Source organism: Ochotona princeps, chromosome 4 (genome assembly GCF_030435755.1).
Source record: "Ochotona princeps isolate mOchPri1 chromosome 4, mOchPri1.hap1, whole genome shotgun sequence".
Lineage (NCBI taxonomy): Eukaryota > Metazoa > Chordata > Mammalia > Lagomorpha > Ochotonidae > Ochotona > Ochotona princeps.
This window is the reverse complement of record NC_080835.1, coordinates 4,913,605-4,929,552: the sequence shown is the minus strand read 5'-3', so window position 1 is coordinate 4,929,552 and position 15,948 is coordinate 4,913,605. Positions and strand designations below refer to the sequence as shown.

Below are 15,948 nucleotides of genomic sequence, written 5' to 3'. Positions count from 1 at the left end.
TGGAGGGGTGGTCCTCAGGAGGGGCGGAGCCAGGGGGACGGGGCGGCCAAGCTAGATGTACGCATGCGCACAAACACCTCTCCCTTTTCACACCTTGGATTTGGATTCCGCGCACGCGCAAAAGGCACTTCCGCATCTCCGCGCCCCGCCCTCCTTTCCAGCCTGCGCTCTGCGCTTGCGCACTCTTACTAGCAGTATTTTTTTTTTTTTCCCCCTTTTCCGGGTCCTGGTTAGGTCCACCGGGCGCATGCGCCGCCGCAGGTTGGAGGCTCGCGGCTCCGTCTTCCGGCCTCCCCTCCCTCCTCCTGGCCGGCACCGGCACGGAGCCCCTAGCGGGTGACCTGCGACCCCGGAAGTGGACTTCAGGATCCCGGGACTGTCCTCCCCCGGTCCGCAGCCCAGGGACCCCGTCGCTCCCACTGCCCCACGCCCACCTCTGGATGCCGCCAACGGGTGGCCGGCCCGTGCCCCGCGCCCGCCTGCCGACTGGGTCCCTCGGAACCTTGCTGGGCCAGGGGTGCGGGCCCGGACCCCGCCCCTGATGCGGCCGCAGCCCCGCGCCCCGTCCTCTTGAGCCGGGCCCGCACCCTCGCCCCGCCGAGCTGCCGCTGCTCCCCCGCCTTGGACGGGGGAGGCCATGGCGTGAGCGCCCAGGCCAAGCCCCGGGGCCCTCGGGCGCCAGGCGGGGCATGGGCCGGGGGCCGCCCCCATGAGGGTCCCGGGCGTGGGGCAGCAGCTGCGGGGCCATGGGGTCTCAGGTGCTGCAGATCCTGCGCCAGGGGGTGTGGGCCTCACTCACCGGCGGCTGGTTCTTCGACCCGCACCAGAGCACCTTCTCCAACTGCTTCCATCTCTACGTGTGGATCTTCCTGCTCACGTTCCCCTTCCTGCTGTACATGGTGAGAGGCCGCCGCGGCCCGGCCGCCACCTGTAACCCCGGGCGGCTGTGTGCAGCGGGGACCCTGCCCTCCCATCTCCTGGGTGGGCTGACCTTGAACGCAGCCCCCCCGTGAGTCCGGCCGTGATGGTCGATGGCGCGGGCAGGTGCATTCCTGCCCGGGCAGGACTGCTTGGCAGGGACCTGACCCGTGGTCTCCCTGCAGGTCCTGCCCCCCAGCCTGATCGTTGCCGGCGTGTACTGCCTCGTGGTGGGTGTCATCTTCGCCACCATCAAAACGGTGAATTACCGGCTGCACGCCATGTTCGACCAGGGCGAGATTGTGGAAAAACACAACTCCACAGCCGGGGAGCCTGAGGAGGAAGCCGCCCAGGGAGACAGCAGTCCGCCTCGGTAGGTGGACCGGGACGGGGCCCTGTGGGAGGGACCGGTGCTCAGGCTGCTGGGAAGTGAGGTATAAGGCGGAGATGGAGGTTCCAAAGCTGCAGCTCTCTGCTGCTGCCAGGGACCCTGGAGTGGAGATGACTGTGTTTCGGAAAGTGAGTTCCACGCCGCCGGTCCGCTGCAGTTCCCAGCATTCCATCTTCGGCTTCAACCAGGTGTCGGTGAGTGACAGGTGACAGCAGCCTAGCCTTACCCTCCCCACCCCTCGCGTCCTGAGCTCACTTGTTGCCCTCTTTGCCCAGGAGTTGCTGCCCCGGATGGAGGATGCCGGAGCACTCAGAGGTAAGGTAGCCGCTGCTCAGGGCTGGGGTGTGGGCCGGCGATGGCGCATGCGCGCTTGGGGGGGTACTGAAGCACCGCCGGGCCTCCTGGTTTCAGACATCAAGGAGCTGGTGCGCGAGCAGGGCAACAACAACGTGACCGTGACCTCAGCTGACCGGGAGATGCTCAAGTTGAACTCGCAGGAGAAGCTCAGTGAGTGGGTTTGGTGGGGAGCCCAGGGTCTTACACGCACGTGACACCCCAGCTCTTGCTTCATCTTACTCACCCTGTTCTGGCTGGGACCTTGTGGTAGCCAGCAGGTTCTAGAGTAATCCATCGCTTCCCTCACTCCCTGGCTCTCTCTTGGCAGTTGGCGACCCTCCCCACATGCCCCCGGGGACCGTCCCGCACCCCTCGCTGCCCAGCACGGACTCCTCAGAGCGGTCCCCTCTGGCTGATGATGGAGCCCCATGGAGCGGGAGCAGCGTGGCGGACACCCCCATGAGCCCCTTACTGAAAGGGAGCCTGAGCCAGGAGTTGACCAAGAGCTTCCTGACGCTGACCCGCTCTGACCGGGCCCTGGCAAGGACCAGCAGCGGCCGGGAGCTGCGCCTGGGGGCTGCTGGCAGTGGTGGCTACCAACTCCTCCACCGCCGAGGCTCAGGTGACCCCACGCCTCGCAAAGCTGGCTCCTCCGACTCCTGCTTCAGTGGTACTGACCGGGAGACGTTGAGCAGCTTCAAGAGCGAGAAGACCAATTCCACCCACCTGGACAGTCCGCCAGGCGGGCAGGCCCCAGAGGGCAGCGACACGGACCCACCTTCCGAGGCTGAGCTGCCCGCCTCCCCCGATGCAGGGGTCCCTTCCGATGACACACTGCGCTCCTTTGACACGGTCATTGGGGCTGGGACGCCACCAGGCCCTGCCGAGCCACTCCTGGTTGTGCGGCCGAAGGACCTGGCCCTGCTGAGGCCCAGCAAGCGGCGGCCACCTTTGCGGAGACACTCCCCGCCGGGCCGAGTGCCCCGGCACCCCCTGCTAGAGGCCGGCAGCTTCTTTGAGGACGAAGACACGAGCGAGGGCAGTGGGTTAAGCCCAGCCTCCAGCCTGCGCTCCCAGCGCCGTTACAGTACCGACAGCTCCTCTTCCACATCCTGCTGCTCTCCTGAGAGTTCCCAGGGCGCAGCTGGGGCACCCCGGAAGCGGCGGGCCCCTCATGGGGCTGAGGAGGGGACGGCGGTGCCCCCCAAGCGGCCTTATGGGACTCAGCGGACACCCAGTACTGCCAGCGCCAAAACCCATGCTCGCGTGCTCAGCATGGACGGAGCTGGTGGTGACGTCCTCAAAGCACCCCTGGCCAGCTCCAAGGCAGAGCTGGAGTCCCAGGCAGGGCTGGAGCTGTCTGCCGGCGAGCCGGCTGAGCTGCCGGCCGAGGCCCGCAGGGGCCCTGCTGCCAACCAGCCCGGTTGGCGCGGGGAGCTACAAGAGGAAGGCGCCGTGGGGGGAGGTGAGTGGGGGCAAGGGGGCAGAGCTGCGGGCTAGGCAAGGGGACCCAGTCGGCCCAGTGTCCGCCTTGGGCCGCTGCTGCCGTGAGCTTTGCGACGGGGTACTGTGGTCTGCCAGGCCACCGTAGCCGCTGGCTGAGCTCCGGGGCCATGGTTTGCACCCAGGCTTCTGTTCCTGCCAGGGCACCTCTTGTTTGCGTTCATCTGCCTCATTTCTAGAGAGGAAATTAAGGAGCAAACAGCTGAGTGACTGGGGGTTTGGAACCTGGAGCTCAGTGCTGGGATGCCCACCCCTCACTTCCCCAGCTGTCACTCACCCTTGGGCGGGGCCCTGTCTTTGGACAGCTGAGGAGAGTGGCAAGCGGGGCCGCTCCAGCAGCGTGAGGCGGGCACAGGCCATCCGACGGCGCCATAATGCCGGAAGCAACCCCACCCCACCAGCCTCCGTCATGGGCTCGCCCCCCAGGTGAGCCCCCACCAGCTGGGCCATGGCGAGCCGCAGGTGGGCAGGCGCTGCGTGGTGCTGACCCGGCCCCCTCCGTCCCCAGCAGCCTGCAGGAGGCTCCGCGGGGCCGGGCCGCCTCGCACTCGCGTGCACTGACGCTGCCCTCCGCCCTGCACTTCGCCTCCTCGCTGCTGCTCACCCGTGCTGGGGCCAGTGTGCACGAAGCCTGCACATTCGACGACACCTCTGAGGGCGCCGTGCACTACTTCTATGACGAGAGTGGTGAGCCCTGCCCCGTGCCGGCCGCCCCTCCTGCCCTGTGGACAGTGGTTTGTGTGCTCCCTGCCCGCAGTCCTGCAGGCAGCGTGTCACCCACCTTGTCTGACGTCTGCATGGCATCTCTCAGGCATGGCGAGTTCTCACTGCCCACTTTGCAGACAAGGCCACTAAGGGCCAACCTAGAGTCAGTGGCCGAGCCTGTGGTCTTCCTGGCCAGCTCATGGTCCCTGGGGCCTGGGTGATCATGAGGGGCTTCACAGCATGAGGGTCCTCTTTAGTTGCCCATGTCGCTTTGGGTTCCCTAGCGTAATCTCATTGTGATCCTGCCCCAGGTGTGCGGCGCTCTTACACCTTTGGCCTGGCTGGAGGCGGCTATGAAAACCCTGTGGGGCAGCAGGCAGAGCAGGCAGCAAACGGAGCCTGGTGAGTCAGTGGGCTGGGGGTGGGCAGCATGCTGGGAGCCCCAGGGTTTCTTTGTTTGCGGGGGGTGGTGTGCAGGGAAGGGCGGACCTAACCAGGGCCCCTGGCGGTTCAGGCACCTGACACTTGCTAGCAGGAAGCTTCCAGGATGCCAAGGGCTGGCTTCCCAGGGGGCACTGTGGCTATCCCTGGAACCCCTGGCTAGGGACACACTGCCCTGCTTGCCTGGGCTTGGCCTCAGCCTCACGTGCTCCGGAACCCACCCGTGGCCTGCCTCTCCTGGTGTTGTCTCCGCAGGGACCGTCAGTCTCACTCCTCCAGCTTCCACTCGGCTGACGTGCCTGAGGCCACAGGTGGCCACAACCTGCTGCAGCCCCGGCCTGTGGTCTTACAGGGCATGCAGGTGCGCCGGGTGCCCCTGGAGATCCCGGAGGTGAGGAAGCATGGGAGAGGACCATCAGGGTGCTGGCGGCGGGCAGGTGGCTGATCCAGGCCCTGGTACCCGGCTGGCGGTGAGCAGATGGCTGAAGGCCAGGCCAGGAAGTGCAGGCTTGGGGTTGGTGTCCATCTCTCCTGCCCTCGTGGTTGGAGTATATTCCTCATTGTGCAGCAGGTTTTAGGTCACGTGGACGACAGGTGCCCACAGTGCGGGTCAGTTGTGCCAGCTGGTCCCTATGCTTGGTACGGGCTCTGTCCCGGTCCTGGCATGACCACTTCTGGTCTTCCCTGCCCTCTTGCGGTGCTAAGGCCATGCTGACCATCCTGGGACCACCAGAAGTGTGATGGCTGCGGAGGCCATGCCCCGAGGGGTTCAGAAATGTTCCCGTGAACCCCACCCCCCAGGACCTGGCCACAGACCCTGACTGGTACCAGGAGCCCTGCCCCTTCCCAGGTTAGCTGCTTTGTAGCCATCACTTGGGGCCTTCAGCATCTTTCTATAGCTCATGGCCACTTCTCCCCGCTGGGGCCCCTGAGCCTGGCCTGAGGCCTGGCTCCCAGCTGGGGCCTGAAAATGCTTGTTGACCAAGCAGGTGATGTGGTCCACCCAGGCTGTGTGGTACCAGCATTAGTAGTAGGCGGTGCTGATTCTGTGCCTGGCAGGAGGGAAGTGTTTGTCCTGCCTGGGTTCTGAAGGGCAAGGTGTGTGCTTGGGGAGGGGCAGCCGGGCATAGGAGCTAGCTGCAGCAGCCCCTGGCAGTGATACATCCAGGACTGGAACCTGAGAGCTGTAGGCCCCTGGGATGGAGCCAGGGAAGGCCACAGGGCTGCCAGATGGAGGTGGCTGGCCAGGCTGCCAGGCCGCTGTGCTGGGGGGTTGCGGGGCTGATGGCCGCGGCTGTGGGGACTGCAGTTGGACCTGCTGGACCAGGACTGCCTGCACGAATCCCAGGAGCAGACGCTGATGGAGGAAGCCCCGCCCCGTGCCCAGCACAGCTACAAGTACTGGCTGCTTCCGGGCCGCTGGACCTCCGTGCGCTATGAGCGGCTCGCCCTGCTGGCCCTGCTGGACCGGTGAGTGCCCGTCTACTCGCCTTGGTCCCCCCAGACCGTGCGGGGGTAGTATTGTCAGGTGACTCAACTGCTGGGAGGCGCTGGTGGACACATCTGTGGGTTCCCTCTCTGTAGGTGGGGGCCCTGTGGGTGGGCTGCAGTAAGCTCCCTCATCCTTGCGCAGGACAGAAGGTTCCCTGTCGGCTGCTCCTGTTTGCACTTGCGTTAGATTTGGTTTGAAATCAAGCATGCACTCCACACAAACCCGCAAACTGTCCATTTCTCAGAGGGACTCTGAGGCCCAGAAAGCCGGATGACTCTTGTTCTCTTGTAGAGGGCCTGGGTCCTGGCTTCCTCTCCATCTGGCTCTCTGTGCCAGTGGGCTGTTGCCTGAGTTAGCTGTCAGAGCCTGGGGTGGGGAGCTGCTGTGGCCGCTGCTGCCTGGCCCAGCTCCCAGAAGGGCCTGCAGAGGAGGGCGCTGTCCAGCTGCGAGGCTGGATGCTGTGGGCAGGCTGGTGACGCGGCTATCCCCACAGGACTCGGGGTGTGGTGGAGAACATCTTTGGTGTGGGCCTGAGCAGCCTGGTCGCCTTCCTGGGCTACCTGCTGCTGCTCAAGGGCTTCTTCACTGACATCTGGGTCTTCCAGTTCTGCCTGGTCATCGCCTCCTGCCAGTACTCCCTGCTCAAGGTCAGGCTGTGTCCCCTGACCCCAGCACTGCCCGGCTACTTCCCCACACGGCCTGCACCATGCAGTCACATGCGCAGTTAGCAAGCCCCAGGAGCAAGGGTACCCACTCCCGCTCTCGGGGCCTAGGGGAGATGGAAAGAAAGGAGAAAAATGAGAAGACCGGTGGGAGGGGCTTGGGATGGGACCGGGCAGGGCTCTGCCCCAGTCAGTCACACAGGACCATGCTGTGGTGAAGCCTGAATGGGTGCCATGGCCCCTGACCCTCCTGGAGACCCCCGTCCTCAGTGCCAGTGTCACCCTGTCTTTCGTAGAGTGTCCAGCCTGATGCTGCATCTCCCATGCACGTGAGTCCCCATCGAGCAGCGTGCTCACACCGGGAGTCCCCGTGAGGGGCTGAGAGCCAAAGGGAGGGGGGTAGGGGATGGTGGAGCAGGGCTCTTTCCCCACCCCACCCTGGCTCCCCTGCTCTGCCAGGCTCTCTAGTTTGGACCGGGGTAGGGGTCCGAGCCTGGGGCTGGTCTGTGGGGAGCCCTGACTCCTCACAGCTGACTCCCCAGGGCCACAACTGGGTGATCGCGTACAGCCGGCCCGTCTACTTCTGCATCTGCTGCCTGCTCATCTGGCTGCTGGACGCCCTGGGCTCTGCGCAGCCCTTCCCGCCTGTCTCTCTCTATGGCCTCACACTCTTCTCTGCCTCCTTCTTCTTCTGTGCCCGAGACGTGGCCACCGGTGAGGCAGGGGCAGAGCCTGGGCGGTGTGTGTGCCGGGGCGGCTGCGGGGAGGCCAGCAGGCTGACCGTCTCCGGTTCCCTCCCGGCCAGTGTTCACTTTGTGCTTCCCGTTCGTTTTCCTGCTGGGCCTCCTGCCCCAGGTCAACACCTGCCTCATGTACCTGCTGGAACAGATAGATATGCATGGCTTTGGGGGCACAGGTAAGGGGCCCCACGGTCGGCGCTCCCGCGCCCTCCCCAAGCCCTCTTCCTTGGGAACACTGGGAGCTCTCTAGTTCTCCGAGGGCTGGGGGTGGCCTGGGGCCCTGGGGCTCAGCCACTGCTCCCCCATTGCAGCTGCCACCAGCCCCCTCACGGCCGTCTTCAGCCTCGCCCGCAGCCTGCTGGTCGCTGCCCTGCTGTATGGCTTTTGCCTTGGGGCCATTAAGGTAGGAGTGGCCAGTGCAGGTGGGCAGGGGTGAGTTGAGGCACATGGCTGGCGATGGGGCTGGGCTCTGGGTCAGACCCTGCAGCAGCTTCTGCCACGGGGGCACTTCCACCCCCAACACCTGCCCACATGTTCCCTGACGGACGTGCGTTCTTCCCCCAGTCTCCTTGGCCCGAACAGCACGTGCCCGTTCTCTTCTCAGTCTTCTGTGGCCTCCTGGTGGCGCTGTCCTACCACCTGAGCCGGCAGAGCAGCGACCCCACCGTGCTCTGGTGGGTGCCTGGCCCATGTATGCATGTGGTGAGGGGCTGGGAATCCTTGGATCTGTGCCCGGCCCTGAGTGTGTGCTCGGTGAGGGGCTGCGGGCCCATTCCTGGTGCTGTGTGTGTGCACAGTGAGGGGCCAGGGATCCATGCCTGGTCTTGTGTGTACATGGCAAGGAGCTGGGGGCCCATGGAACTGTGCCTGACTCTTAACGTGTGTGCACGTGGTGAGGGACAGGGCATGACTGTGCACTCACTTGGTCCCACCTCAGCTCGGCCCTGCCGCTTCCTCCCCTCAGGTCTCTAATCCGGAGCAAGATGTTCCCGGAGCTGGAGGAGCGCAGCTTGGAGACAGCCCGGGCTGAGCCCCCAGACCCCCTGCCGGACAAGATGCGCCAATCAGTGGTAAGGGGCAGGCGTTGGAGCCTCCGAGGCCATAGCCAGGAGGCAGTGGCAGGTGGTGAGGGCCTGGGTGGGTGCAGGCAGCCATGCTGGTCTCCCCGTCCTACAGCGGGAGGTCCTGCACTCCGATCTGGTGATGTGTGTGTTGATTGCCGTCCTCACCTTCGCCATCAGCGCCAGCACTGTCTTCATCGCCCTGAAGGTGCGTGGGCTCTAGCTGGGGTCTGTTCCATGCTGGGAGCTTGGGCAGCTCCCCGGGCAGCCTGGGCCAGGTGATTCCCCTGTAGCTCCCAGGGCCTGGACCCCTGGCCTGAGTCTCAGCCCCTCCTTCTTGCAGTCGGTGCTGGCTTTCGTGCTGTATGCGCTGGCAGGGGCCGTGGGCTTCTTCACACACTACTTGCTGCCGCAGCTCCGCAAGCAGCTGCCCTGGTTCTGCCTCTCCCAGCCAGTGCTGAAGCCTCTGGAGTACAGCCAGTACGAAGTGCGCGGTGAGTGCGCCTGTGGCCAGCAGGGGGCAGCCTCCACCACACCCTGTCTGCGTGCTGCCCTGGTGCTACCTGGCTGTCACCATGCCCTGCCATGCCCTCCCCTAGCCTGTGCCACTCTTTCACTGCCACCCTTGGCTGCCTGTGGTGGGCCCTCTTGTGTACGTGCTGCCTGCCTTGTCATCTCGCTGGGCTGTGTAACTGAGAAAGCTTCCAGCCTGTGTTTCAGTGCTCTCACTTGTCCTGGGGGCTGGCCCCCGTCCGCCCCTGCCCCACGTCTGCAGGGACCCGGATGGCCCCCGTCCGCCCCTGCCCCACGTCTGCAGGGACCCGGATGGCCCCCGTCCGCCCCTGCCCCACGTCTGCAGGGACCCGGATGGCCCCTGTCCGCCCCGCCCCACGTCTGCAGGGACCCGGATGGCCCCTGTCCGCCCCGCCCCACGTCTGCAGGGACCCAGCATACAGCCCCTGGGAAGGGGGCGTGTGAAGGTCCAGAGCTGCCCTGCAGTTCCACCTCTCACCACAGGTGCTGCCCAGGTGATGTGGTTCGAGAAGCTGTACGCAGGCCTGCAGTGTGTGGAGAAGTACCTCATCTACCCTGCGGTGGTGCTCAACGCCCTCACGGTGGACGCCCACACTGTCGTCAGCCACCCGGACAAGTTCTGCCTGGAGTGAGGACCACCCCGGGCCCTGCCCCATCAGCCACCTTCCCAGGGCGGGATCCCAGCTCCCGGCACTTCCGCGGAAGCCCCTGCCTTCGTGAGGGCTGATGCATGTCTAAAACTGGCTGTGTGGGTTTGGGGGGACAGGCTGAGTGTACTGGCCCGGCTGTGCCGAGGCCAGGATAGGTGAGGCCAAGGCACTAGTACGCACTGCCTCTCACGTCCCTCCATCCTGCCGCTCGCCCACAGCTGCCGGGCCCTGCTGATGACTGTGGCTGGGCTGAAGCTGCTGCGCTCAGCCTTCTGCTGCCCGCCCCAGCAGTACCTGACCTTGGCCTTCACTGTGCTGCTCTTTCACTTCGACTACCCGCGCCTCTCCCAGGGCTTTCTGCTCGACTACTTCCTCATGTCCCTGCTCTGCAGCAAGGTGAGCTGGTGAGGCCAGAGCAGGCCGAGGTCTGCCCGTCCTGCCCCTGTGGCCCCGGCCCTGGTTGGCCATTGTGGCAGTGTCTCAGGGAACAGCTGCCCCCTCGTGCTCTGCTGACAGCAGCCCAGGCTTAGCACTGGTGGCTCAGGTCCCCCCAGCAGTGGACTGGCTGGGATTTGAATCTACATCTGTCTGAGCCTATGCCTACCTCCCTGACAGCATTGCGAGAGCCAGGACAGCCCACTCCTGCCCACTGCCCGCTGCTGGGCAGCTTCAAAGCTGGGCGTGGTGCCTGCCCTTCCAGGATAGGTGGTACCCCGGTAGGGTTGAGGGTCACTTAGACCAGGTCTGAGGACCATACTCCATCCACGTGCCTGGGACCCTGTGCAGACTGACCTGGAGTGGCCCCACGGGCAGGGCTGGGAATGGTCGCTGTACTCCAGGACCCCTGGGAGTGACCCTGCACGTCCTTTCTCCTCCGGCAGCTGTGGGACCTACTGTACAAGCTGCGCTTCGTGCTCACCTACATCGCGCCCTGGCAGATCACCTGGGGCTCGGCTTTCCACGCCTTTGCCCAGCCCTTTGCCGTGCCCCGTATCCAGCTGCTGCCCATGATCTGGCTGGGACTGTGCGAGGCAGGCCTCGGCTGGGGTGGCTGGGGGGAGGTGGGGGCCTGCACGGCTGCCGCCTCCTTGACTCGTGCTGCCAGACTCGGCCATGCTCTTCGTCCAGGCCCTGCTGTCTGGACTCTTCTCCACACCGCTCAACCCCCTGCTGGGCAGCGCTGTCTTCATCATGTCCTATGCCCGGCCCCTCAAGTTCTGGGAGCGTGATTATAAGTGAGCCACCCAAAGGCAGCAGGGGGGCTGGCGGGATGGAGCCGGGAGAGGAGCCGCGGTGCGTGGGTGGGTGCTGCGGGGACCCCTTGGGTTCCTGAATGTCGCAGCCTTCTCTGTAATGGGGCTGCATGGCTGCCTCGGGACCTGAGGAGGGCTGGGCAGAGGGCTCGCTGCCTGCCAGCAGACACTGTTGTGTTGTCGGCCATCAGCCAATGTTTGTTCTCTCTCTGGGCACAGCACTAAGCGTGTAGATCATTCCAACACCCGCCTTGTCACCCAGCTGGACCGGAACCCTGGTGGGTACCCAGTCCTCTGGGCGCCGTGGAGGAGGGGGCCCTCCACAGGGCCAGGGCCTTCCCCAGCGTCACCTTGTTCCTTTGCCCGGCCGCAGGCGCCGATGACAACAACCTCAACTCCATCTTCTACGAGCACTTGACGCGCTCGCTGCAGCACACACTGTGTGGTGACCTGGTGCTGGGCCGCTGGGGCAACTACGGCCCAGGCGATTGCTTCGTGCTGGCCTCTGACTATCTCAACGCCCTGGTGCATCTCATCGAGGTTGGCAATGGCCTCATCACCTTCCAGCTGCGTGGCCTTGAGTTCCGGGGTGAGCTGCAGGGCCGAGGCGGGGAGCCATCCCACTGTGCCCTGGCCCTTCCCTGGTTTACGGTTCAGAGTGACTTTTTGGGCTCAGGGAGAGCCAGGGCTCGGAGCCCTGGGTGCCTGTACCAGCCCTTCCTGGCTTGCTCTGTGGTGTCAACTCACCCCAGTTGGGCCCTGAGCATGGCCCACAGTGAGGAAGCCAGGATTCCGTTCTGGGCCACTCATCGGGGAGGCCAGCTTCAGAAATGGCCCAGGGGTGCAGAGGCGCTCCAAGCCCCACTCCTGAGCACTCTGACCTTGAGCAGGTACCTGTCTCCTGGCTGGTAGCAGAGGGCCAGAGTCTTGTTCCCTTTGCCCCTGTCCTGGTGTGGCTGCTGGAAGGCAGGGGGTACAAGCATGTGATGCTGACCTACGTGGAGTGCCACAGGGCAGGGCGGGGCTTGGCCTTGTGGTCCCTGGCAGCGTGTCCCTTCCGCAGGCACCTATTGCCAGCAGCGGGAGGTGGAGGCCATCACCGAGGGCGTGGAGGAGGACGAGGGCTGCTGCTGCTGCGAGCCCGGCCACCTGCCACGGGTCCTGTCCTTCAACGCGGCCTTCGGGCAGCGCTGGCTGGCTTGGGAGGTGACGGCCAGCAAGTATGTGCTGGAAGGCTACAGCATCAGCGACAACAACGCCGCCTCCATGCTACAGGTCTTTGACCTCCGCAAGATCCTTATCACCTACTATGTCAAGGTATGGCCGGGCGGGGAGCTGGTGGCCAGGGTGGCCCAGGGACAGGCTCTGCTAGGCTGGCCCACAGGGCTGTGGTGATGGGGCACTGGTCAAGGTGCTCCCTGCTCTGGAAGGCTGGCTTGGCAGTGAGCATGTGGCAAGTGGCCAGGAGAGGCAGCAGCAAAGCCAGCGTCACCCTGCCTCATGGGAGCCCTGCTCCAGGCCTCCTGTAGCACTCTGGCCAACAGGCTTCAAACGCTTAGCCAGGTTCGTTCCCCTGGAGACAGCCACTTTGCCCCAGCTTAGCAGAATCAGCCAGCCAGCCAGGCTGGCCTGGAGAGCTGGAGCAGGCTGGGGTTTGGGGGAGCAGGGAGTGGCGTGCCAAAGAATAAACCCAGGGCAGTTTCAGAGAGCCCGTCCAGACTCCAGGGTGGGCCACACAGGCCTAGCCCTTTGCTGTGCGGCCAAGGGTCCTGTCCAGCTCCTGTGGTCCTGATATTGCTCCGTGGCCCCCTGTAGCCGAGCACTTAGGGAGCTGAATGGGAAGTAGAGAAGCTGAAACAAACTGGCGCCTGAATGGGATCCTGTTGCTTGCAGGGGCAGGATTAGCCAGCTGAACCATCATGCTGGGTCACACTCTTGCCTTTCAAATATACGTAAATCTACCTTTTAAAAAAGGTGACAGCAATGAGGGGTCCAGGAGCCATTGCTTTGGGCCTGTGAGTGGCCCTGTGGTTTTCTCTAAGGAAAGACCTGTGTGTTACCCCTGTTTCAGCTGCCACTAGCACCTGGCACTGGGACCACTTTGGCCTCTAGGCTTGGCACCCCGCTTGATATCTGCACCCCAGAGCATACCCAGTCTGAAGGTTCAGGGCTCAAATTCCTGCCTAGGAACCCCCACCCCATTCCTATCATGGGATATCCGGCACCTGTGGGAACTCGGTTCCTTTACACATTGGACCAACTTCGCAGCTGGCAGGAAGGGACAGGCCTGTCCCTGTCTTGCGCTGCCCGTTTACCCTCACTGCTTCCTGGCCTAGGCAGGTGGGAGCCATCGGACCTGGACAGGCTATAGCGGGGGCTGCCCTGGCCCCTCCCCCTCCTTGCCCTGTGGCTGTGTCCTGGGGGTCACCCCCAAACCTCCTTTCTTCTGCAGAGCATCATCTACTACGTGAGCCGCTCCCCGAAGCTGGACTCCTGGCTGAGCCACGAGGGCATCGCCACCGCCCTGCGGCCCGTGCGGGCCCCCGGCTACGCAGACTCGGACCCCACCTTCTCACTGAGCGTGGACGAGGACTACGACCTCCGCCTCTCGGGCCTCTCGCTGCCCTCTTTCTGCGCCGTGCACCTGGAGTGGATCCAGTACTGTGCCTCCCGGCGTGGCCAGGTTAGGCTGCCTCTGCCCCAGGGCCACCCACCCACCCACCTCTCTGGGCCGCAGTCTGAGCTGGGGGGGGTCTTTGTGCCACAGCCCGTGGAGCAGGACTGGCACTCTCCCCTCGTCACGCTGTGTTTCGGCCTGTGTGTGCTTGGCCGCCGCGCTCTGGGGACTGCGGCCCACAGCATGTCTGCGAGGTGAGTGCCCACAGGTGCGGCTCACCCTGCCAACTCCAGGGGCCCTTGCCCGCCACCTGCTGCTGGAGAGGCTCTTCCCACTTCTCACTGGCCATGGCCTAGGCTGCTCCTCCAGGTTCTGTGAAGGCCACAGGTGGACCCCAGTGAGGAAGGGTTTCAGTTGAGACCCTTCCCCACCACCCTCGCTTACCTCCCCCTCCCCCGCCAGCCTGGAGCCCTTCCTGTACGGCCTGCACGCCCTGTTCAAGGGCGACTTCCGCATTACCTCCCCCCGAGATGAGTGGGTCTTTGCCGACATGGACCTGTTGCACCGTGTGGTGGCACCTGGTGTCCGCATGGCTCTGAAGCTTCACCAGGTAGGAGCCCGGGGACAGGTGTGGGATTGAGCATCCTCCCTGCTGGCAGGGTAGACTGACCCACCCTCTCCCCCATCCTCCTGCCAGGACCATTTCACATCCCCGGATGAGTATGAAGAGCCGGCGGCCCTGTACGATGCCATTGCGGCCAACGAAGAGCGGCTGGTCATCTCCCACGAGGGTGACCCCGCCTGGCGCAGTGCCATCCTCAGTAACACTCCCTCCTTGCTGGCACTGCGCCACGTCATGGACGACGCCTCAGACGAGTACAAGATCATCATGCTCAACCGGCGCCACCTTGGCTTCCGGGTCATCAAGGTGGGGTGCCCCTGCCCCTGCCTGCACCCTCCTGCTGCCGCTGTGGTGGCCCCTGACCCAGCCCCATGCCCTTCCTGGCAGGTGAACCGGGAGTGTGTGCGCGGCCTGTGGGCAGGGCAGCAGCAGGAGCTGGTGTTTCTGCGCAACCGCAATCCCGAGCGAGGCAGCATCCAGAATGCCAAGCAGGCGCTGCGCAACATGATCAACTCCTCCTGTGACCAGCCACTCGGCTACCCCATCTACGTCTCGCCACTCACCACCTCGCTGGCTGGCAGCCACCCGCAGCTGCGTGCGCTGTGGGGTGGGCCCATCAGCCTGGGCGCCATCGCGCACTGGCTGCTGCGCAGCTGGGAGAGGTGAGCCCAGAAAACCACCACCTGCCTGGGGCGCCTTGTGTGTGTTGGGGGTGGGGTTGGTGGTCTGGGGCTCAGAGAGGAAATGGGGTGCAGGTCTGAGGCAGCTGCCTCCTGGAAGGCGAGTAAGTACAGCCGCCAGCACCCCCAACCCCCGACCTGTGGTCTCCAGGCCCAGCAGGGCTGCCTCCCTCCCCAGGCCTGCTGGGTGACTTGACCTGGGCTTGCTGCTTGCTCGGTGGGCTCTGACCTCCTCCTCTCCACCCCTGGCCCCGCAGGCTGCATAAAGGCTGCGGTGCTGGCTGTAACAGCGGCGGGAATGTGGACGACTCGGACTGTGGTGGGGGCGGCGGCCTGACGTCCCTCAGCAGTAACCCCCCCTTGACACATCCCACGCCTGAAAACACAGCAGGTGAGCAGCGGGATGGGGCCTGGGGGTGACACCCTGACCCTGCTGGCCCAGCTGAGAGCTTTGTGCTTATCTGTGCCCTGCAGGTGGTGGTGACCAGCTCCTCCCAGCGGGCCCTGGCTGGGCGCCGCAGTCAGTCGTGAACACCCCTGGCTCTGGGGACGCACGGGCGCCCCCTCTGCTGCAGTGGCCTCCCCCTCCCCTGCCTGGCCCGCCCCCTGCCTCCCCTGCCCCCACCGAGGGCCCCCGCCCCTCGCGGCCCCCTGGCCCTGGCCCAGGCCCCGTCAGTTCTGAGGGACCCAGTGGGAAGTGGAGCCTCGGGGGCCAGAAGGGGCTGGGGGGATCCGACGGGGAGCCAGCCTCAGGGAGCCCCAGAGGAGGCACCCCCAAATCTCAGGTGAGGGGCCTGTGGGTAGGGTGGGCCCAGGTGGCTGGGATCTGCTCACCCACCCACCTGTCTGCCTTCCTGCAGGCGCCTCCAGGCCTCAGCCTCAGCCAGGTCACCAGCGCCGAGGCCTCGCCACCCAGAGCAGCCCTGGGTGGGCCCTGTCCGGACAGCAGCGTCCCTGAGGGTGGCACGCCCCCGGGGGCTCCTGCCGATTGGTCAGCCGCAGCCGAGGAACGTGAGAGTCCGGCTGCCCAGCCCTTGCTGGAGCACCAGTACTAAGTAGCTGAGTCCCTGTTGGACGCGTTCCCAGGACCCAGGGACCCGGACCACCTCAGCCTCTGGTCTTCTGCAGGACCACGGAACTCAGTGGCTTTTTCTCCACATCTGAACCCCGACCTCTGGCTGTGTCAGCCGGAGGTCCAGAACTGATGGGCAAGGATCCTGACCTTGACCCCTGATCTCTCATCCCTCCTCCAAGGCCTCAGCTCTGCCAGGGCCTCCAAGCCCGGTCTGTGGGCTGGTCGCCCGGGTGCCCACAGCCAGGACCGACTGTGCCCCTGAGCCTGC

The 15,948-nt window shown here is 65.2% G+C and overlaps 1 protein-coding gene across 3 annotated transcripts; it reads left to right on the top strand.

Annotated features, from left to right (window-relative positions):
* The first annotated feature begins 208 nt into the window (after nucleotides 1-208).
* PCNX3 (pecanex 3) lies at nucleotides 209-15,707 on the top strand. 3 transcript variants are annotated; one of them, XM_058662785.1, is made up of 35 exons: nucleotides 209-899; nucleotides 1,104-1,291; nucleotides 1,404-1,503; nucleotides 1,585-1,624; nucleotides 1,721-1,816; nucleotides 1,974-3,110; nucleotides 3,454-3,574; nucleotides 3,660-3,835; nucleotides 4,165-4,255; nucleotides 4,550-4,685; nucleotides 5,604-5,764; nucleotides 6,280-6,433; nucleotides 6,745-6,777; nucleotides 6,991-7,162; nucleotides 7,254-7,364; nucleotides 7,500-7,591; nucleotides 7,753-7,862; nucleotides 8,153-8,258; nucleotides 8,365-8,457; nucleotides 8,593-8,743; nucleotides 9,267-9,411; nucleotides 9,652-9,829; nucleotides 10,315-10,423; nucleotides 10,539-10,668; nucleotides 10,906-10,964; nucleotides 11,060-11,275; nucleotides 11,750-12,003; nucleotides 13,139-13,369; nucleotides 13,454-13,557; nucleotides 13,766-13,913; nucleotides 14,001-14,231; nucleotides 14,313-14,587; nucleotides 14,863-14,996; nucleotides 15,080-15,390; nucleotides 15,466-15,707. In XM_058662785.1, the coding sequence occupies exons 1-35, from the start codon at nucleotides 747-749 to the stop codon at nucleotides 15,658-15,660; spliced, it is 6,141 nt and encodes a 2,046-aa protein (XP_058518768.1). In that variant the 5' UTR covers nucleotides 209-746; the 3' UTR covers nucleotides 15,661-15,707. The 3 variants fall into 3 exon arrangements, with proteins under 3 accessions (XP_058518768.1, XP_058518767.1, XP_004596731.2); XM_058662784.1 differs by having other exon boundaries at nucleotides 211-899; nucleotides 3,657-3,835; XM_004596674.2 differs by having other exon boundaries at nucleotides 212-899; nucleotides 3,657-3,835; nucleotides 5,643-5,764.
* The last annotated feature ends 241 nt before the right edge of the window (nucleotides 15,708-15,948 follow it).